Raw genomic sequence first — 23,044 nt, forward strand, 5'->3', positions numbered from 1 at the left:
ATAAATTATCGTGCCAACGCTTACTGTGACAATGTTTGTAAAGGCGATATTGAAATTTTGATTATAGTTTGCTTATCTTTTGAATTCATGAACAGTTTATTGCATAAACATGTCAGCCAAATATTTTTTGCACTAATAAGAATGTTTTAACATTTACAAGTATTAGTGGAAAAATACATATTGAATTTATCAGCTGGTGTTGAGTTTCATAGAGATTCTCTAAATTCCTATCATTTAGATTTTTTTTGGGAGGAGAGGTGGTATTTTATTTTTAGCTCTACTGGTAAGAGACCAGAAGAGCTTATGCGATAGTAATGCGTCCGTCGTCCGTCCGTCTGTCTGTCTGTAAACAATCTTTCAAAATGCTACTCCTCCTACAGTTTTGGTCTGATTTCATTATAACTTGGCACACAATATAACTTGGCACACAAGTAGACTACACTAAGATACATAATTCTGTGTATCGGTTTTTGATTTCAATGAACGGGTTGTCGTTGTTACTAAAAATAGAAATTTCTGTGAAATTCTCTCAAAATGCTACTCCTCCTACAGTTTTGATCTGATTTCAATATAACTTAGCACACTAGTAGACTACGCTAAGATACATAATTCTGTGTATCAGTTTTTGATTTCGATTAACGGTGTTGCCGTTGTTACTAAAAATAGAAATTTCTATGATATTCTTTCAAAATGCTACTCCTCCTACAGTTTTGGTCTGAATTTCAATATAACTTGGCATACAAGTAGACTACACTGAGATACATAATTCTGTGCATCAGTTTTTGATTTCGATGAACGGTGTTGCCATGGTAACTAAAAATAGAAATTTCTGTTAAAAACTCTCAAATTGCTACTCCTCCTGCAGTTTAAATCTGATTATTATATAATGTGGCATGCAAGAAGACTATACTAAGAACATAAAGAGACTTAATCAAGGATCTTTTTAGCTCTACTGGTCAGAGACCAGAAGAGCTTATGCGATAGTAATGCGTCCGTCGTCCGTCCGTCTGTCTGTCTGTCTGTAAACAATCTTTCAAAATGCTACTCCTCCTACAGTTTTGGTCTGATTTCAATATAACTTGGCACACAAGTAGACTACACTAAGATACATAATTCTGTGTATCGGTTTTTGATTTCGATGAACGGTGTTGCCGTTGTTACTAAAAATAGAAATTTCTGTGAAATTCTTTCAAAATGCTACTTCTCCTACAGTTTTGGTCTGATTTCAATATAACTTGGCACATAAGTAGACTACACTAAGATACATAATTTTGTGTATCGGTTTTTGATTTTGATGAACGGTGTTGCCGTGGTTACTAAAAATAGAAATTTCTTTGAAATTCTTTCAAAATACTACTCCTTCTACATTTTTGGTCTGATTTCAATATAACTTGGCACACAAGTAGACTACACTAAGATTCTTAATTCTTTGTATCGGTTTTTGATTTCGATGAACGATGTTGCCGTTATTACTAAAAATAGAAATTTCTGTGAAATTCTTTCAAAATGCTACTTCTCCTACAGTTTTGGTCTGATTTCAATATAACTTGGCACATAAGTAGACTACACTAAGTTACATAATTCTGTGTATCGGTTTTTGATTTCGATGAATGGTGTTGCCGTTGTTACTAAAAATAGAAATTTCTATGAAATTCTTTCAAAATGCTACTTCTCCTACAGTTTTGGTCTGATTTCAATATAACTTGGCACACAAGTAGACTACACTAAGATACATAATTCTGTATATCGGTTTTTGATTTTGATGAAAAGTGTTGCCATGGTTTCTAAAAATAGAAATTTATGGGAAATTGTTTCAAAATGCTACTCCTCCTACAGTTTTTGTCCGATTTCAATATAACTTGGCACACAAGTAGACTACGCTAAGATACATTATTCTGTATATTGGTTTTTGATTTTGATGAACAGTGTTGCCATGGTAACTAGAAATAGAAATTTCTGTTTAAAACTCTCAAAATGCTACTCCTCCTGCAGTTTAAGTCTGATTATGATATAATGTGGCATGCAAGTAGACTATACTAAGAACATAAAGAGACTTAATCAAGGATCATTATTCTGTTTATTGCTGTAGTAAAGTTTCAATTCCCAACTGCTTAAGAACTTTTCCCTTCCATTGCTATAAGAACAAATAAGTAGAGCTTCAGTCTCGACAGAGACTTCTGGTTTTAATTGAAAATGAAATAATTATTATTTGACACTGAAGCATTTTCTTATAGCCATGTGTCCTTGATTTTAGAAAGTAACAGTAGAGGCCCCTCCAGGAAAGGTGGCGGGATACGTATCTCAGGCCTGGAGCTTGTGTAAACCTCGTATGAGGATTGAGAATGCTGAAGGTGAGACCATGCTGAGGATCAAAGGACCCTGTTGTCAGCTCAACATCTGTGGAGACATCGAGTTTGATGTAAGCAAATATTTTGAGATTTGATTTAATTTTCCTCTTTAAATCATATTTCACTTTCAATCTGTTTTTTATCTCGATTTTGTGTTTGGTAACTACTTTCTTTTTGGTAACCATTCTGTCTCCCAATCCTTACTTTCTGTTTGGCAACCTTTACTTTCTGTTTAGCAACCTTTACTCTCTGTTTGGCAACCTTTACTTTCTTTTTGATGACCTTTACTTTCTGTTTGTCAGGTTTATGCCCCGGATGAGGAGACGTATGTAGGTCGTGTCACTAAGCAGTGGTCTGGACTGGGTAAGGAGCTGTTCACTGATGCTGACAACTTTGGAATCTCCTTCCCTCTGGATCTGGATGTCAATGTCAAGGCCACCCTCCTGGGAGCCGTCTTCCTTTTGGTAAGTCAGATTCCTTACCATGCTTATCTCTGTATTGTAAATCTTGCTTATTAACTCACCTGAACATATTAAAAGCATATTCATTGGAAATGTGTATGATCTAAATGGAACCAATTTCCACATAACTGAAAGTGACAAATTGTTTAATTTTTTTTTCCATTTTTTTTTTTTTCACTACAGGATTTCATGTTCTTTGAAAACAACACAAAGAAAGACGACAAAATGGTAGGTTGATGCATGTTTAATAAATACATGTAACTGACTCTATATATACTTAAAAATGAGCATCTAATAAGTAAACATGGTGTTAAGGCTTATTTCTACAAACAATTGATCACTGACAAAAGTTCAGCTGATGATGTTGTACATAAGGTATCAGTGTCGTAAGTGACAGCTTGTGTTTTATTTGTTTTATACATGGGAGAATAATTTCCTTTTCTGCTTTACAAAATTAAAAAATCAAGATCAATTATGTTATCAACACGGTATTTATTTTTAGCTCTACTGGTCAGAGACCAGAAGAGCTTATGCGATAGTAATGCGTCCGTCGTCCGTCCGTCTGTCTGTCCGTCTGTCTAGCTGTCCGTCTGTCTGTAAACAATTTTTCAAAATGCTACTCCTCCTACAGTTTTGGTCTGATTTCAATATAACTTGGCACACAAGTAGACTACACTAAGATACATAATTCTGTGTATCGCTTTTTGATTTCAATGAACGGTGTTGCCGTTGTTACTAAAAATAGAAATTTTTGTAAAATTTTTTCAAAATGCTACTCCTCCTACAGTTTTGGTCTGATTTCAATATAACTTGGCACACAAGTAGACTACACTAAGATACATAATTCTGTGTATCGGTTTTTGATTTAAATGAACGGTGTTGCCGTTGTTACTAAAAATAGAAATTTCTGTAAAATTCTTTCAAAATGCTACTCCTCCTACAGTTTTGGTCTGATTTCAATATAACTTGGCACACAAGTAGACTACACTAAGATACATAATTCTGTGCATTGGTTTTTGATTTCAATCAACGGTGTTGCCATGGTTACTAAAAATAGAATTTTCTGTGAAATTCTTTCAAAATGCTACTCCTCCTACTGTTTTGGTCTGATTTCAATATAACTTGGCACACAAGTAGACTACACTAAGATACATAATTCTGTGTATCGGTTTTTGATTTCAATGAACGGTGTTGCCGTTGTTACTAAAAATAGAAATTTCTGTGAAATTCTTTCAAAATGCTACTCCTCCTACAGTTTAAGTCTGATTTTTATATAACTTGGCATACAAGTAGACTACACTTAGATACATAATTTTGTGTATCGGTTTTTGTCCCCCGCTTGAAAAGTGGGGGATATTAATTTGGGTTTGTCCGTCCGTCCCTCCGTCCGTCTGTCCGTCTTTCTGTCTGTCTGTAACGCTTTCGTTTCCACACGATATCTTGAGAACCCTTTGAGCTTTTGCAATGAAATTTAGCATAGCAACTCCCTATGAACTAAAGAAGACCCCTATTGATTTTGAGGTCAAAAGGTCAAAGGTCATAAATAAGCAAATTCTGTCTGTTAAAACACTTTCGTTTCCACACGATATCTCTAGAACCATTTGAGCTATTGCAATGAAATTTTATATAACAACTCCCTGTGGCCTAATAAAGACCCCTATTGATTTTGAGGTCAAAAGGTAAAAGTTCAAGGTCGTAAATTTATACATTCTGTCTGTGTGTAATACTATTATTTCCGGGCAATATTTCAAGAAGATTTTGAGCTTATGCAATGTAATTTTATATCAAAACTCCCTAGGACGTCTCTCGCCCCTCTCAAAGTGCCCCGCCCCGTTTGTTTTATTAGTATTTATAGAATTACATGTCGCTATTTTTAGCGCAGGGGCATAAGGAGAGTTATTGCGTATAAAACAGGTTCTCGGCGGACTTTATGTTCTTATTACATCTATTAGAACTGTTTAATAAAGGCTAAATAAATCAAACACCATGGGTTGTGTAAAATTTTGAGAATACCGAACATGAAAACATGAATAAATACATGTATGTGATTTCACTTCTGCATATACTTCTCGCCGAGTAAAGCGATTCCGTGGTCTAGTGGTTATGTCTCTTGCTTCAAGTGTGAGAGGTCCCGGGATCGAATCTCGGTCGAACCTTTCTTTTTTTTTTTAAATACTTTTTTTTTACTAAATGAAAGTATTCAGCATGTGAAATGAAAAATTTTCGAGGTTATAAAATCATCATTACAGTGTGATAAAAATTCTATGTAAAGAAATCTTCTATACACATAATGAATAATAAGCAATCAAATTTTTATATGCAAATTGACATACATGTATTTTATTTGCTTCAGTATACATGTATACATTTAATAATTCTACAAATTCAGTCAGGGGGGCCGACTCTTTCCCTAAGCGGGGGACACGAATTCTCTGAATTAGCTTGTTGATTTCAGTGAACGGTGTTGCCGTTGTTACTAAAAATAGAAATTTCTGTGAAATTCTTTCAAAATGCTACTCCTCCTACAGTTTTGGTCTGATTTCAATATAACTTGGCACACAAGTAGACTACACTAAGATACATAATTCTGTGTATCGGTTTTTGATTTCAATGAACGGTGTTGCTGTTGTTACTAAAAATAGAAATTTCTGTAAAATTCTTTCAAAATGCTACTCCTCCAACAGTTTAAGTCTGATTTCAATATAACTTGGCACACAAGTAGACTACACTAAGATACATAATTCTGTTTATCGGTTTTTGATTTCAATGAACGGTGTTGCCGTTGTTACTAAAAATAGAAATTTCTGTAAAATTCTTTCAAAATGCTTCTCCTCCTACAGTTTTGGTCTGATTTCAATATAACTTGGCACACAAGTAGACAACACTAAGATACATAATTCTGTGTATCGGTTTTTGATTTCAATGAACGGTGTTGCCGTTGTTACTAAAAATAGAAATTTCTGTGAAATTCTTTCAAAATACTACTCCTCCTACAGTTTTGGTTTGATTTCCATAAACTTGGCATACAAGTAGACTACACTAAGATACATAATTCTGTGTATCAGTTTTTGATTTCGATGAACGGTGTTGCCGTGGTAACTAAAAATAGAAATTTCTGTTAAAAACTCTCAAAATGCTATTCCAAGTACAGTTTAAGTCTGATTATAATATAATGTGGCATGCAAGTAGACTACACTAAGAACATAAAGAGACTTAATCAAAGCTCATTATTCTTTTTATTGCTGTGGTAAAGTTTCAATTCCCAACTGCTTAAGAACTTTTCTTTTCCTTTGCTATAAGAACAAACCAGTAGAGCTTCAGTCTCGACAGAGACTTCTGGTTTTCTTTTTATTGCTGTGGTAAAGTTTCAATTCCAAACTGCTTAAGAACTTTTCTCTTCCTTTGCTATAAGCACAAACCAGTAGAGCTTCAGTCTCGACAGAGACTTCTGGTTATTAATTAGCGATTGAGATGAGTCTTTTCTCTTACTCCAAAACTTGCGATTGATTTTGTTTCAGTGCATACTGATAGAAGACTACTTCCTGGGATTTACTTGAGATGTTTATGAATACACTGAACATGTGTCGATTTAAGAGGAATTGAAAACATCAGAAGATGTCGTGTTGCGTAACCTGAGACAGGACTCATAACCAGATACATATTAGACCAAAGATTCTTTTTAAATGGCATGTACCATTTACCTCAACACGTTTGTTTGTAGGATATTGTTGCAGGCATCTTGACAAGATGGCGCCTGATTCAATGTTTGTAAAGGTGATATGGAAATTGTATCAACTTGTCAGCCAAATATTTTTTACACTTAATCAGAATGATTTTAACATTTACAAGTATAAGTGAAAAAATACATACTGAATGTATCAACTGGTGTTGAGTTTCACAGAAATTCTCTAAGTTCCTCTCATTTAGATTTTTTTAGGGGAGTTATTATATTTCTAATTATTTACCGTTGGAGTTGAAGCTTTTATCTTACTCCTAAACGTACGATTGATTGTTACCTTGATTGGATCAAAAGTCAAGGCCACTAAAAAAACACCTCCTCTTTACCTTTTCTCCTGCCAACCAAAATAAACAATGAAAACTGTTTCTAGATACATTACTTCATTTTCTTTATATACTTGGACCAAGATCAAGGTTGCGTTCAAAGGTCAAGGTCATTTGGGTGGAAAAAAAATCTAATATCAAATTTGTTTAAGTTACCAAAGACCTTGTTCTTCACTTAATTTTCATGGTAAAGGTTCAAAAGATTTACTGCAGTATGTTACATGTCTTTACGTCTCGACATTTAGAAGTTTTAAATTCTTCGTTAACATCAAAAACTCAAGTATATTGGTCGTTTAACGCATTGTGTGCACAATCATGTGCATGTACGTCCTTGCATTCAATTTTATTAACAGCATAATCTAGGAATTCATTACACCTATTTATATTCTAAATTTCATCCTGGTTTTTTTTAGCTCTACTGGTCAGAGACCAGAAGAGCTTATGCGATAGTAATGCGTCCGGCGTCCGTCCGTCTGTCTGTCTGTCTGTCCGTCTGTCTGTAAACAATTTTTCAAAACGCTACTCCTCCTACAATTTTAGTCTGATTTCAATATAACTTGGCACACAAGTAGACTACACTAAGATACATAGAATAGTGCATGGGTTTTAAATTTCGATGAACGGTGTTGCCATGGTTACTAAAAATAGAATTTTCTGTGAAATTCCTTTAAAACGCTACTCCTTCCACAGTTTTGGTCTGATTTCAATATACTTTGGCACACAAGTAGACTACACTAAGATACATAGAATAGTGCATCGGTTTTTAATTTCGATGAACGGTGTTGCCATGGTTACTAAAAATAGAATTTTCTGTGAAATTCCTTTAAAACGCTACTCCTTCCACAGTTTTGGTCTGATTTCAATATAACTTGGCACACTAGTAGACTACACTAAGATACATAGAATAGTGCATCGGTTTTTGATTTCGATGAATGGTGTTGCCATGGTTACTAAAAATAGAATTTTCTGTGAAATTCCTTTAAAACGCTACTCCTTCTACAATTTTGGTCTGATTTCAATATAACTTGGCACACAAGTAGGCTACACTAAGATACATAGAATAGTGCATCGGTTTTTAATTTCGATGAACGGTGTTGCCATGGTTACTATAAATAGAATTTTCTGTGAAATTCCTTAAAAACGCTACTCCTTCTACAGTTCTAGTTTGATTTCAAAATAAGTTGGCACACAAGTAGACTACACAAAGATACATAGAATAGTGCATCGGTTTTTAATTTCGATGAAAGATGTTGCCATGGTTACTAAAAATAGAATTTTCTGTGAAATTCCTTAAAAACGCTTCTTCTTCTACTGTTTTGGTCTGATTTCAATATAACTTGGCACACAAGTAGACTACACTAAGATACATAGAATAGGGCATTGGTTTTTGATTTCGATGAACGGTGTTGCCATGGTTACTAAAAATAGAATTTTCTGTGAAATTCTTTAAAAACGCTACTCCTTCTACAGTTTTGGTCTGATTTCAATATAACTTGGCACACAAGTAGACTACCCTAAGATACATAGAATAGTGCATTGGTTTCTGATTTCGATGAACGGTGTTACCATGGTTACTAAAAATAGAATTTTCTGTGAAATTCCTTAAAAACGCTACTCCTTCTACAGTTCTAGTTTGATTTCAAAATAAGTTGGCACACAAGTAGACTACAAAAAGATACATGAAATAGTGCAATGGTTTTTGATAAGTACATACCAGTAGAGCTACAGTCTCGACAGAGACTTCTGGTTTTAGAACAAAGAAAGTTTTAGGCAATTTAAGTTTTAGCCAATCAGGTTGCAGCTCACATGCATTCACGTACTTTCAGGATAATTCTTAAATAGCATGTTATAGAACCTCCTAATATATGACTATGTTTCAAGTATTTGGTCATAAAACGAGAAAGATATTGAGACTTTTAACAGCCAAACAGAGCAAAGCGTACGTGCATGCGCTTGAGTTCATACTATTTAGAATATGTCATCATGTCTTTATACTCCTACAAGTAAGAGCCTCGGTTAATGTCCCTACGCTCCTTATATACCTCGGACTCTTACATCCGAAGGCCATTTTCTTACGAGCTCGTTCCGCCTGAGATTTTGGGCGGAACGTATTATGCGTGAAATAAACAGTTAACAAGTAATTTTCAGGTACCTACGTGTTAGCATGGGGTATGAAAGTCACAAATCCATTTTATTCAGTGTGCGTTATTGTTAATTAATGAAAATTGTCATTATTCCAATTTGTCACCAGAAGTACTTTCGATTTGACTTCACATTAATTTTGCGGATTGCTTGTCAGAAAACGAAATTTTCGTTGCATTACACTAGTTTCGTTTCGTCAGATTTTCTGAATTCCATTTCCGAATTTTAAACAGACGACTTGTTTCAATTTCTGCTTCGATTTAAAAAATAATGGATTTATTGCTAATACGAGAGGCTAACAGTGTTTTATGCGTAAGTTTTATTATAAATATTGAGTATTTTATTATTTCGTACCATTCGTTAATGTACAAAGCCTTATTTCTTAATAAAATAATTTTTTTCCACTTGAGGTTTCAGCGGCGAGAATTTTTACAATGGATGCTAGAGGTTACGCGGCGCCAAGTCAAAAGTATCTCGCCGTGAACCTCTAGCATGCTGGAGTACATGTCTTTAATACTACTATCCCAATATTATGAGTTTCGAAGCATTTAATAAAATATGAAAAACGTACACGTGTGCAATAAGGCCTTCGTTCCGCAAATCTACATAAATTGCCAAGTGACGCTAAAAGGTTTCCCCTAGATCGGATGAGTAGTTTTACGAGAACACTCGCGGATAAAAAGGAACCCAGGAAGAAGAAAAATAAGAATAAAGTTTGGGGAACATAATAAAAGAGTTCAGGGACAATAATTTATTAATGCAGAAAACCGGGATACGTGCGGCTGAATTGTCCGAATAGCAGTAACCAAGAGTTATTTTCTTCATAAATATGTATATATATTTATTCATTGGCATAATACCCAGAATGAAAGGAAATGATTTTCAAAGAATTCATGCAATTTCTCTAAATATTCTTTAGAGCCCCCTCCCTTAAACGCTAGAACCCCTGACCCAGGGGCCCTGACTCTAGGGGCGGACACGATTGCCCAGTACCTTGGAAATCGGAGTTTGTGTATCGGGGAGTAAGACTTAATATACCCGGTCTATGTTTCCACGCAGTGGAGATGGTTGATCAATATATTGAATCAGTACGTACATTGCCTGTTCCGTGTGATGTATGGGAGTCAAGTGTTTCCTCGGTTTTGCAAATTATTATCGTAGCTTTATCCCTCATTTCTCCGGAGTTGAGTCTCTGTTTTATGCAGTTACCAGAAAGAGCCCAACGGCATGTCTCTGTCAGCTCCGTCATTATTGAGCATTATTGAGCGATTTCCGGTGGAGCGAAGGGCAGCACAATGATTTCGCGTTACTCATCCGAATAATGACAAATCCCCAGTACTAGCTCTACCGATATCTCGGAGCATACTGCAGGCGGGGAACTTTGTCAAATCCAGGGAGGGAGAAAAGGAACTATAGAGTATGGGGGCTCTGTGCGAACCGCAGAACGCAGGTATTGTATTACTTGTGTCGCGCGTATGGGTCCGTTTATTTAGGTTTAGATCCTTAAGCAAACAAATGAATTAAACAAATAATTATGAAAACAAGAGATATATCACTCATTAAAACAAATGATTTGAAATGATAGGTGACAAAGCATATATCTGGAAAAAAACGGGTCAATATATACAGATAATAGAAGGATTACCTATCCTTAACTTTAAAAGCAACAATCAATCTTTATAAACAATTATTGGTATGGGTCTTTGTCTGTATCCTGGATAGGTCCTGTACTCGGACAGGTCTGTGTCCCAAATATATCTAAGGTACGCAAGGATCCCCCGAAGTCTCTGTCATATACACAGACAGATCTTGCTTATAATTCCCAATTTAAGAAATTGCAACTTTATTAACCTGATAAACTAACAGTAACTATAAACCCAGTATACTAGACACCGTACACTGTATTAAAGCCTCTGCAGAACCTCTAGTATTTCGTATTGGACGACCGTCTCTTGTGAGCTGACTGGTAACTGCCAGCTTTCAGCAAGAACGCTCTTATCTACGGTATACTACTGATTATCCGGACTACACTCGGCCGCTATCGTATCGCACTAGGATAAAGTCCGACTGACGTAATCTCCACCGGTATTCCTAGCCCGATCTGTCACACTTGTAAAAAGCTGCTGGCCGTGCAGCTGTGATTAAATTCACTACACAATGCCACCATTACCACTGAGCAGGGAGTTTACAGTTAGCACAGTCTTGTCTGGCTGCTAAACTTCAAAAACGCGCAAAATAAAATCGCTCGCTGGTTAAAAAGAGTTGAGCCAATACAATATGCGGATAGTGCACCGCTCGAGGAAAAAGCATGTAAACGCTGATACACTATCCCGGGACATAAACATTTATATATTTATTTATTTCTGTAAGATCTGTGTGCTTGTATATGTTCATAGAAGATCAGCAATATCAAATGAATTACATTCCAGAGCAAACTCAGATTTCCGTATGATTCTACGTATAAATGTACGTTTAAATACGTAACTCACAATCAACCAATAATTACATACAAGAATGAATAAAATAAAAGGTTATGGACAGCATCGTCTTAGTCAATTATTCCTCGGTGGGAGTGGGTCATGTTGCCTCTTTTGAATGATCGTTTACAGAAAGGCCTCAAGTTTTTGTAACGGTATTGTATTTTCTCCGAAGAAAGTCAACCTGTAAAAAAAAGTTTCAAGTTCTACGAATGTAAGTCATTACATTTATTTTTTTTATTACATCTTAAGTTAAATAAGAACCTTTATCCAAGGTATGCGGAAGTCTCCTGCAAGGACTAAGTAAGGTGACTGGCCTTTCATTATCCGCCGATTTCTCTTAAACGAATACAACATCGGGATAAAGGGCGCTGAAACGGAAGAAACGGTACTTCTGAATACCTGGCAGAGGACTAAACTCTGCAAGAAAAGACTTCCAGTCTAGCCATGTGAATGCCTGGTCCACAACGACGGCTCGGTTGGTTCTTAAAGACTTTCTACTGTCCGCACCAGGTCAGAGAAAGAGCCATTGTCTGTTCTAAATAATTTTTATAAAATTCTATTTATTCTTACTAATTTTGTGTCAGAGGCAAATAAAAGTGACAGGCAAAAGTTTAAAACTCAGTATTACCGTCGATAGAGTTTTTGATGCAACAGAATCCAGCATCCACTAAACATTTTGTGTGGCCAGGTATCTGAAATCGAACGGTTATTTCTCTATGGAGTCCAACCAAAATAAGCCAGCAAAAGCCATAACATCAAGATTTTTGTTCTGACCTGAAAAATTATTAATATTATCTATTATCTTGATGCGTAAGCAAACTCAAGTTTTTGTTATTGAATGAAATAACATAGTATAAAATGTGAATTTCGTTTTCTAATTTAACTGTTGGGGAAAAATTGTAATTTGACCTGCACAGTTATCACTATGAATGTGACATGCCATCTCTCCTAGTACAAACTGCTGAAATGCATGATGTAAAATGGATATTACAGTGTTTGGGCAGTGGGGTAGTGAACCATCCACACCAATGGTACAATTATCATCTATTAGATAAATGTACTGTTCTCCTGCCCCTTCCATGCATACCCCAAAAAGCTGTACTTTCCTGGGCGATGTAAAATACAGAGGCTCCTCTTCTCTAGAATGATGGGGGAGCATAGCTGTTGGGCAAAGTCATATATTTCATGAACCTGAGACAGTTGATTTGAGCATGTGGGACAGCCCAATGGACTGTGCCCGAATGTCTCTTGTTCTTCTCTAGCCAAGCAACACATTGACGGTAAACCACGCCCACATGTTCAGCTGAAGAGGTACAAAATCATTTTCAGTAGAAGGACTCAGAATGATTCAAATACATAATTATACTTTAAAAGAATATTATAAATCATTCTACCTTTACATGTATTTCATATAAAGTAATAATCTATCCCTGCTTATGAATTTATATCTACACGTCTGTGACGATATGTATTGATAAATACTCCCCCCTACCCTTTAGCAAAAAGTTTGTTTTTTCTGGTGCTTATGCATTTCTAATGATAGGGTTGGGTGGAAAATAATTCCCACAGAATTTTCAGAGTTGTTCTTAAAAAAATATTTTACTTAGTATTGTTAAGTATAAACGGATATGGAGGAATTTCAGACTTGAAGGACCCCCCCCCTCTAAAAATTCGGAGATGGGTGTTTTGTTTTTTGTGGGTGTGTTTGTAAAGTTTCTCATTGCTTGTTAGCCTTATATCACACAACTTTTTTTGAATTTCACAGACCATCTATCTTGAGTTGTTACTATAAACCCCCCCCCCCCCTCCTAAAGAGTCTTTAGTAAATTTTACGAAAAACAGGTAAACTTACATGTAAAGTTTGTAATTACCTCGAGAAATTGCAATATGTTGCTTATAAACACGCAGGGCAATTAATTTTTCCTCCTCTGAGACTGCACTTATAGCGCGGCATCTCAGCAATTCACATTTTGAGCAGACATCCGATCTGTGGGACGCAATTTTGATACGAGGAACACACTGCAACCAGATGTTCTTAAATGTTGACAATTCCACTGAACTAAGTTTTGTTTTTTTTAATGGTGTATATTAACTGTCTATTATAATACACATTTAAACATAACGAAACCGTTATTAGTCAAATTAAAATTGATATTTTTAAAATTCAAAAATTTAATACAACACGTGTCTGATTTTAATCAACTAAATATTGAGGACATTACAGACCTTTCATTTGTCTCCTCACAGATGGACTTGTATTTTAATATCAATTCTCTGTAATTATCAAACAATATCAATAATGCTTGGCCACGCTACATTTTCAATTTTAATGAAACTTTTTGTGTGTACTCACATTGTGACATCAATAATGGTTTTATATTTTTTTATTTCAAAAAATGCCTCGTTGCCATGGTAACGGCACCTATTGTTTCCCCTGAAAATTCTTCCTAAAATTTGACCAAAACACGTGATTTTGTAGGTTTTACTGAATAAAAATGAGCTTAAAAGAAACAAGAGAATGGGAAAATCTACTTTTGTTTCAAAACTACCATTATTCCTCTTTAGTATAACAACATAATTTTTTAAAAACTGTAATTCTACATAGTGGCTTAACAACGCTTATCTTTGGCGATTTTGGCATTTTAACAAATTGAGAAAATTACCATTTTAGACCCTTTTTCAAAGCGATTTTTTAATACTTTGCACACTGATTTGAAATTTATGAGACAGTGCATTGTATAGAGGGTACATAAGTTAGTTTAAACACATTAAAATATTTATGGGACACTTAAATGTTTTTTTTTAAAAAGCTGATGAAAAATTACCCAAAATCTGCAAAATTACTGTATTTCAAGGAACATATGCACATTTCATTAAGTTCATATAGAAAAGAAATGTTTCTTTCTACTTGTTTTGATGTCATTTACAGTAAAATTAATCCAAATCTAGGAGAAGTGTCATGTAAAAATACTCACATCCCATTTCCAAGAGCATTTATACATGTATGTTCTTAGATAGGAGAACTTGTACAAAATGCCCCCCCCTTCCGTAAAATTGACAATTTTGAAGTACATGTAGACTAACCAGGGCATGTTTCAAGTTTCCTGAAACTACTCTTAGATTGAAACTAATATGAAATAAAATTTTCCCTATCCATTCTCTGTTACTATAGAAACAGGAATGCAAAATTTGTTACCATGGAGACAGGAATACCAGATTTTAACCAAAATGGCTGCGTTTAACAATATTCCCAAAACTACACTTATTTAAATACTCTCTTATAAAACCTGTGTAATGAATTAAATGTGAATGTGAATTAAATTTTTTGGCATTTTAAATTTGCATCTTTATGATGTTGCAAAAATATAATTCATTTTTAATGCTATGTCAAATAATTGCAAAGCCTTGTGGCTTTTCCTTTTTCAAGATTTGGTCAAACTTGAAAAATTCTGATATGAAACTAAAACAAGCAGGACATTCATAACATTTTACTCATTTCAACTTGTTACTTTGTATACTTATTTATTAAATTCATGGGCAACTGCAAACCACAGATACTTTGAATGAAGTCAACAATTCATCCCCCCACTCTTCTGATTTTTTCTTTTAAAACTTATGAAACAAGGCTTTAAACTTGAGAAAAATTACATTGGTTTAAAAAAAAAATCACATCCTCTTGGGTAAGTTATCTTGGATTGAAACATAAATATCCAACAATGGAAAACTGTAAACATAGTGTTTGGCTTATAATTAATAATTAGGTTTGCAATGGATCTTTTGTATTCTGTAAAGTCAGTTGAAACAATGCCACCCCCCCCATGAGACACTGTCCCCCACAATTATCATTTTAAGGAAGTTCTTCCTTTCATTTTACTAGGTTCCTGCCAACATCTCATCACACCGACTATATCCTTTTTTTTCACATGTAAATATAAATTCTGAAAACCAGAACTTTTCGCTTTTTTTATTTTTTGTATATATGCAACATTTAGAGTACAGGTACAGTAAAACACGTTTAGTACGAACACAGATATAGCGAATTCACGGATATAACGAAGTTTTTCTGGGTCCCCGGCAAAATTCTTTACAAATCTTTGTTAAATTTTACGGTTATAACGAACTCTGATATAACGAATTTACGGATATAGCGAACTGATTTTGAGTCCCGTTGAGGTTAAATATAATGAATTTTACATCTTTTATAACGAACTTTAAAAGATTTCAAAATTTGAATAATTGAACTGACTTTATTTTCTCTCAGCATTTGTATATAAAATTCAATTCATAATAAAACCTTAGTTATCGAAGATATGTTTTGTAATATTTGCTTCCCTAACATATTTAATAGTAACACTTGAAGGAAAACATGCATATTGCAAATTCGCTATATATGGTTATACGAATTCGTTATACGGATATAACAAATTACGGAAATAGGGAATTAAATTAACAGGTCCCCAGGACTTCGCTATAACCGTGTTATACTGTATTCTCAACTACGGTACATATCATTAGATTTACGTGACAAATTTTACTGTTTCTGCTGCTCTGAAAATCTTGTCTATGATTTTTCAATTTTAGAGTTTTTGTTGGTCAGGCATGTACCAGTAATGACCAACATTGACATATGCAAGTAAAACTGATAATTAGTTAATGAGAATTATGCTGAGTTGAGTTTTTTTGGCAAGGTACAGGATAAAGCTTGATAAGTTCTAAAACATTTTGTTATACGGCATAAGATTTGAGGATGCCTTCACATAATACATAATATATGTATGATAAACATGTTCCTATTATATTTGAACTTTGACATCTCAAACACTGATATCTTGAAGACAGTGGGTGCAAGTATGTTGAAGTAGGTTGGAATTCAGCTTTCACTTGTCTGGTTTCAAACCTAAAATATGGTATCCCTTCTCAACCTGCAATGGTAAATAATTTCTGCACTTTCCAATATACACCGATTTCAAGCTAATTACTAGTAAATGTGTATGTAATCCTTTAGAAAGTTATTTTCTTTATTCTAGTATAAGAATTGTTCTGTTACTGGACAGGTATTAAATTTTGTTTATAAAAAGAAATAAGCAAGGTTTAAATTTAGATAAACTGAAATGACAGATGATACAAACAACCTTTTGTCAAAGAATTTGAAAATAACAACTTGGGTCATGTTTAAATCAGTGAAATATTATTATTATTATTAATAGCATCATTTGCAATTAAATTATGCCAAAAAATATATACCAATCCAGGCATCCATTTTTTGTTTGTATCATCTTTCCTTAATTTACTTTCATATTTTAAGAATGGTTACCTTGAAAAGAACAAAATCTAGGCTGTCCACTTTCTTGCAGAATGCACTTGAACTTCAGTCATGGCCTATTTGGTCCTGTTTTGGTTTACTGGTCTTACTTTTTCTTTGTTCATCCCATATGGTAAATCCTTTGATGAAAAAATTATGAAAATAATTATTTTCCTAGGAACATGATCAAAAGAAAAATTCATTTCATTCATACACAGACATGTTCATGTATGTGGTCATCTTCCCAGTAGTGAATATTTGCCTGAGTATCAAATAATTTGCTTAGAATACTATAAAACATGGTCAGTGTGTATAAAACAAATTCTACATGTACACGTATATAGTTTTATTATACCCTTCATTTGAAAAGTGGGAGGGTACATGTATACTGTAATCGGTATGTCCGTCTAGCTGTACGTCCATCTGTCTGTAAGTCCGTTCGTCTGTTACGCTTTAGGGTCCCATCTCTTATTATCCGCAACTCCTCTTATACCACTAAGTGAAATTTAATGAACCTTTCACAGAATCTTTATTACATATTGCCATTGTGCATCTCCTATTTCACTTTTTGATCCAACACATATTTTGGGTTTCCCGGCCACAGTAAAACATGGACTTCATCATCAGTTATAACCATAAGGGAGGCAGGGGGTATCATTTAGTGAGCTCATTGCTCAAGGTACCTCTAGTTAAATTTTGTTTTAACACTAATACATATGTACAAGTGTACATATATATTTTTTACTGTTTGCTATTTGAAAAGATTAATATTATTCGCACAAAATTGAACTATAGATTATACAGTACCGGTACTTCACAGACGAATAAAAGAGTCTATATAAACAAAAATAACTCAATAAATATTTCCAGTGCATTCTTAACCTAAATCTACTTTGTCAATACTATTAGTACAGTTTTGGATATATATGATAAATTTAAAGTTTAAATGATAGAAGCTATTAAATAAAACAATGACATCAAAACAAACATGCTGTTTTCCTATTTTCTGCTTATGAACATCACATGACCATATTTTGCTGACACTAGAATATAGAATACTACTGTAAATCTAGGAATTTTTACGTCGATTTTATTTTTGCGAATTCAGGTCAAAATGGTGTTGATTAATTTTTACGTTTCAAAATTTTGCGAATTACCACTGCTTTGTTTACATTTTCTTATTGGTATTTTATTTTTAAGAAAAATATTTTTACGAATACAAAGAACTCGCAAATTTGCCAAAAATTTATCTACAGCAAAAATTTCCAGATTTACGGTATTTAAAAAAACTTAGCTACTTTATGCTTGTGCTCACACTTGATAAACTTTGATGCACTTTTTTTTTTTATAGAAACAAACTTGCTCTAGTTTAATATTTTAACAACACAATTCTGTAAAATATGTGCCTAATGCCAAGAAAGAATTGAAATAATAGGATAAACAATGAATGAAAACTGACAGAAGTGGAAATTTATATTATAGAGATAAATAATGTTCACTTAAAAGTCTCTCTGAGTCTCAGCAAATCATAAAAAGTAAACCTACTGAATGTCTGAATGGCACAGATTTTATACAATCTCACTTTTATATTTCGGGGGGGGGGGGGTCAGCTGTATCAGCAAGTAATGTTTATATGCTTCAAATTCATTTTTATTATTAGAAATAATTAACTCATTGGTCAGAAAGTCAAACTGTCAAAAGGTATAGTTCGCTTGATTTGAAAAGGACCACTGACCACTACCGGTAAAGCAACTGTGCATTGTAAGACAAATAAAATTAAGAAAATATGCATTGGTTAATCTTGAAATTTTTGTAATGCTCAGTATATACATAAATTTACCTTCTGTCTTCATTGTTTAAGATGTCTAGCCTTCTTTTCTTCTTCCAGACTGTAAAACTTTGATGAGATCTTTCGCCAGAAAATGTTCATTGCTGTTTATAAATACACATTGTACCTCCAAACGTTAGAGAGTAGTTCAAGGGAAGTAATTAGGAAGCAAAAAATGCTTCAAAATGTAGAAAAAAGTAATCTTTACCTTTGAATTTCTTTTACATCTTTGAGTGTCCCATCAATATTTTACATATTTTGATATAATCAAATATCAGCCTTTCATAATTAATTATTACTAAATTTGTAATCAGTGTGCCTTTTTTGTTTTTAGCCTCCAAAAACTACACTAAACCAACCACATATCTGATATGTTATAATGTGTAAAATGGCCATTTACTATTGAGAGATTAAATTAAAACTACATATATAATTACTTTAATCTGTAGTATTAAATTTAAATAATGAAAACATATTAAGTTATCTCTTTTCATTTCTGGACACAGTTTTTCCTGATAATTACACGCTTTTCAAAATTAACGAAATTTAGGATTTTGCACCCCGTTTCTATGGCAACCAAGGGTCTATTTCATAAACCCACTTTAGATTTTACAATCAATGACATAGTTGTTTAAAATTATTGTTAAAAAATCAAAATGCTTTTCTATGCGTGGCCAACCAATTTTGATAATTACAGAGAATTGATATTAAGTGAATGTCAACCTTTTGTTGAGGAAGCTGGCAAGAGAATGGAAGTTTGGACAGTATCATTGCCATGGGGCACAGCGGGGCTGGACAACCCGCACTCCTCACTAAAACGCACAATAAAAATTGACTACTCTATGTCCGGAAAAGATAATTACAGGTTTGGCTTTCTACCCTTGTTACCATAGGACCTTGGAACTGGTACATTAAGTTTCATGTGTTTAATCAAAAGTTTAAGATACTCCTCACCGATAGCATGCATGACTAGAAAAGCTTCTCTACACACTTCCCTATCACCATAGTTGTATATTTCCCGGTTTTAGCTCACCTGAGCCGAAGGCTCAAGTGAGCTTTTCTGATCAAATTTTGTCCGTCGTTCGTCCGTCCGTCTGAAAATTTTTATATTTTCGACTTCTTCTCAAGAACCACTGGGCCAATTTTAACCAAACTTGGTACATAGCATCCTTGGGTGAAGGGGAATTTAAATTGTTAAAATGAAGGGACATATCCGCTCGCAAGGAGAGATAATCAAGAAAAGACAAAAATGGGGTTGGGTCATTAAAAAATCTTCTTCTCAAGAACCACTGGGCCAGTAAAGCTGAAACTTATGTGGAAGCATCCTGGGGTAGGTTAGACTCTAAATTGTTCAAATCATGACCTCCGGGGTTAGGGCGGGGCCACAATGGGGAATCAATGTTTTACTTAGAAATATTTAGGAAAAATCTTTGAAAATTTTCTTCTCAGGAACCACTGGGCCAGAAAAGCTGAAATTTATGTGGAAGCATCCTGGGGTAGTTTACATTCTAAATTGTTCAAATCATAACCCCGGGGGTAGGGCGGGGCCACAATGGGGATTTAAAGTTTTACACAGAAATACATATAGGAAAAATCTTTGAAAATCTTCTTCTCAAGAGCTACTGAGCCATAGAAGCTGAAACTTATTTGGAAGCATCCTCGGGTAGTGTAGATTCTAAATTGTTCAAATCATGACCCCTTGGGGTTGGGCGGGGCCACAATGGGGAATCAATGTTTTACATAGAAATATATAGAAAAAATCTTAAAATCAAAGCTGAAACTTATTTGGAAGCATACTGGGGTAGTGTAGATTTCAAATTGTTTAAATTATGATAAGTAGGGTAGGGTGGGGTCACAATATGAATTAAAAGTGGGGAATCTGGTAAAGAATGACCAAAGCTTCTCAGGTGAGCAATGTGGCCCATGGGCCTCTTGTTTGTCAGTTGTTTCGATTCCACTACCCTTACATTCGATACATATCTTTTTCATTACGTGAAAGTTCGCACATTGTGAGTATGTGTTCTTTAATTTCTTCATATTAAAGTTGATCAAAACATTTCCCATTGAAGAACAACCAAGTGAAAATGTGTCTTCTAAATTGTCCAAACTAAGATTCTCCTCAAATACAACTGACCCTTCTTCACTCTGTGAAAAGTTTGAAGAAAGTCTTCTGATCATTTCTTCTCTGGTTCTATCGGTTCAGAAAAAGGGGGCTCTTCACTATCTGCCTCAGTGTCGTCACAGACTTAATGTTCCGACCTCGGAAAGAATTGTCCCGTGGGGATCCGGGTTAGAAAAGTCGACTAAATGGGGCGGTCTTTCGGATGAGACCGTATAAACCGAGGCCCCGTGTCACAGCAAGTGTGGCACGATAAAGATCCCTCCCTGCTCAATGGCCCTGAGTGCCGAGCATAGGCCCAAAGTTGCAACCCTTTTACCGGCAATGGTGACGTCTCCATATCATTGAAATATTCTGGAGGAGACGTTAAATAGTATACAATCAATCCTAAAGAATTCCCGAATTACTTCATCAAGATCCTAAAATATTCCGGAAAATATATGTCTGGCAAATATCATTTTGTAATTTTTTTTTATAATTCTGCTATCATGGTAACACATAAACATTCTAAAAATTAGGTTTTGATTTTATGTGTACGTTTAATACGTGTATGGGCTTTAATTACTGTTTTTTTCTTTTACAAATTAAATTAACAAGGACATTTCAGTAAAATGTTTGTACATGTATTATCGTGCACAAATATTATGATCGTTACGATAATATACCGGTAAGTATTATTTTGTTTTTATTTCTTTTTCATGGACTAGGCCTCAATTCTAATCAGTTTCATAAAATATGAAAATTAATATAGCCAAGGAATTAGTTATTGCGGCATATTTTGATTAAAAAGGGGATAAATTGATGAAAAGGAGAGTGGGCCCTAATAGTTACAAAAAAGCGCATGAGAGTGAGCAAGTTTATGTAAATGGAATGGGGGGGGGGGGGGGGGCTTCCTCTCCTCTTTTCGACGAAAAACAGAAACTAATCGACTTTGAAATGATAGTATAAAATTAAATCGATGCCAACAAACTTTCCAAAAGAAGGAAAATCTTGCGAACCGATCAGTCTTTCATGTACTCTACAAGTTATTCTCTTTAGAAGGACGCGTATTTAAATAAAAATACGCCTTGCACCACGAAAGTACTGCGAACAACAAGTTGAGGAAAACAGGTACGACTTCCTTAATAATACGAATTGAGGTTAACACAGTGTTTGATTTTTCTCAAAACAAAGTACAGATTTAAAAGCCTTTTAGTGACCAGGAATATTCTAGTAATTTCGACGACAATCCCCATTTCAGGAGGAAGAATCGGAGATTTAGAATAAAATTAATTTCTGTATAGAAAGACTATGCACTAGGCATAACGCCTTTTTTTTATTACGGGTCCAATTTTTCATCTCTCTCAACTTGCCATATTAACTTTTCACTTTACTCTTGATACGATGTCTTAAATGAAGGAAAAGTTATCTGTGTCCCTGACTCTGTGGTGCAGTGTACCTTGACCTATTGTATAATCCTCCTTGTCAAAAAAGAATGCTTCCCAATCTCAGCAAAATGTCTTGTTGGTTTTTACAAAATTTATTTAAATAAATGCAGGAACTGACCTTTGAAGTTTTTTCCCTCTTCAAAAACGCATACTTCGATTACAAGCTCAAATTAAAGGTCAAAACATTTCTACATAAAATTACTCTTCAATCATTTTGCTGAAAATCAAAATCTGCATTGATTTGAAAATCAGGGAGTAAATACACTTTGGAGAAAAATTATCACAATACACTTAGCAGTTGCTTAGCTTGGTTACTTGGTAACACAGGGTAGGGGAACAAAAATGCACTCCAACTAATCAGTATTATTCAGCAATAATCAGTAGTGCCCCTAACACTGTGACATAAACCCCTGACCCTAGGTCCACACAAAGCACAAAAAAGGCACCCTTAAAATTGCCTATCAAAAAAATAAACAAGCTAATTCAGAGAATTCGTGTCCCCCGCTTAGGGAAAAAGTCGGCTCCCCCTGACTGAATTTGTAGAATTATTAAATGTATACATGTATACTGAAGCAAATAAAATATATGTATGTCAATATGCATATAAAGATGCTTATTCTTCATTATGTGCATAGAAGATTTTTTATATGGAATTTTTATAACACTGTAATGATGATTTTATAACCTCATAATTTTTGTTTTATATCACATGCTGAATACTATCATTTATTAAAAAAAAAAAGATTCGATCCCGGGACCTCTCACATTTGAAGCGAGAGACATAACCACTGGACCACGGAATCGCTTTACCTGGTGTGAAGTATATGCGGAAGTGGAGTCACATACATGTATATATTCATGTTTTCATGTTCGGT

At 34.4% G+C, this 23,044-nt stretch overlaps 1 protein-coding gene, 1 long non-coding RNA gene and 1 pseudogene across 2 annotated transcripts; 1 reads left to right on the forward strand and 2 right to left on the reverse strand.

Annotated features, from left to right (window-relative positions):
- The first annotated feature begins 1,038 nt into the window (after positions 1–1,038).
- Positions 1,039–3,081, forward strand: LOC134267313 (phospholipid scramblase 2-like). Its single transcript, XM_062749539.1, has 5 exons — positions 1,039–1,055; positions 2,155–2,161; positions 2,255–2,419; positions 2,651–2,812; positions 2,993–3,081. Exons 1-5 carry the CDS (start codon positions 1,039–1,041, stop codon positions 3,044–3,046), a joined length of 405 nt encoding a protein of 134 aa, XP_062605523.1. The 3' UTR covers positions 3,047–3,081.
- An 8,895-nt stretch (positions 3,082–11,976) lies between these two features.
- On the reverse strand, positions 11,977–14,585 carry LOC134267323 (uncharacterized; annotated as a pseudogene).
- Positions 14,586–16,274: 1,689 nt separating this feature from the next.
- LOC134267305 (uncharacterized) lies at positions 16,275–18,982 on the reverse strand. The gene is made up of 3 exons (XR_009992132.1): positions 18,636–18,982; positions 16,808–16,935; positions 16,275–16,415 (listed from the first exon to the last, which is right to left on the reverse strand). It is a non-coding gene; the product is annotated as an uncharacterized LOC134267305 (long non-coding RNA).
- Positions 18,983–23,044: the final 4,062 nt, after the last annotated feature.

Source organism: Saccostrea cucullata, unplaced genomic scaffold, assembly GCF_032062105.1.
Source record: "Saccostrea cucullata isolate Sc308-1 unplaced genomic scaffold, CSIRO_AGI_Scuc_v1 ctg893, whole genome shotgun sequence".
NCBI classification, from domain to species: Eukaryota; Metazoa; Mollusca; class Bivalvia; order Ostreida; family Ostreidae; genus Saccostrea; species Saccostrea cuccullata.

What these genes read in the sequence shown, in the direction of transcription:
- LOC134267313 (XM_062749539.1), top strand. An exon ending in GTGGAGACATCGAGTTTGAT is followed by an intron (nt 2,420 to 2,650) that starts GTAAGCAAATAT and finishes TCTGTTTGTCAG; the next exon opens with GTTTATGCCCCGGATGAGGA. An exon ending in TGGGAGCCGTCTTCCTTTTG is followed by an intron (nt 2,813 to 2,992) that starts GTAAGTCAGATT and finishes TTTTCACTACAG; the next exon opens with GATTTCATGTTCTTTGAAAA.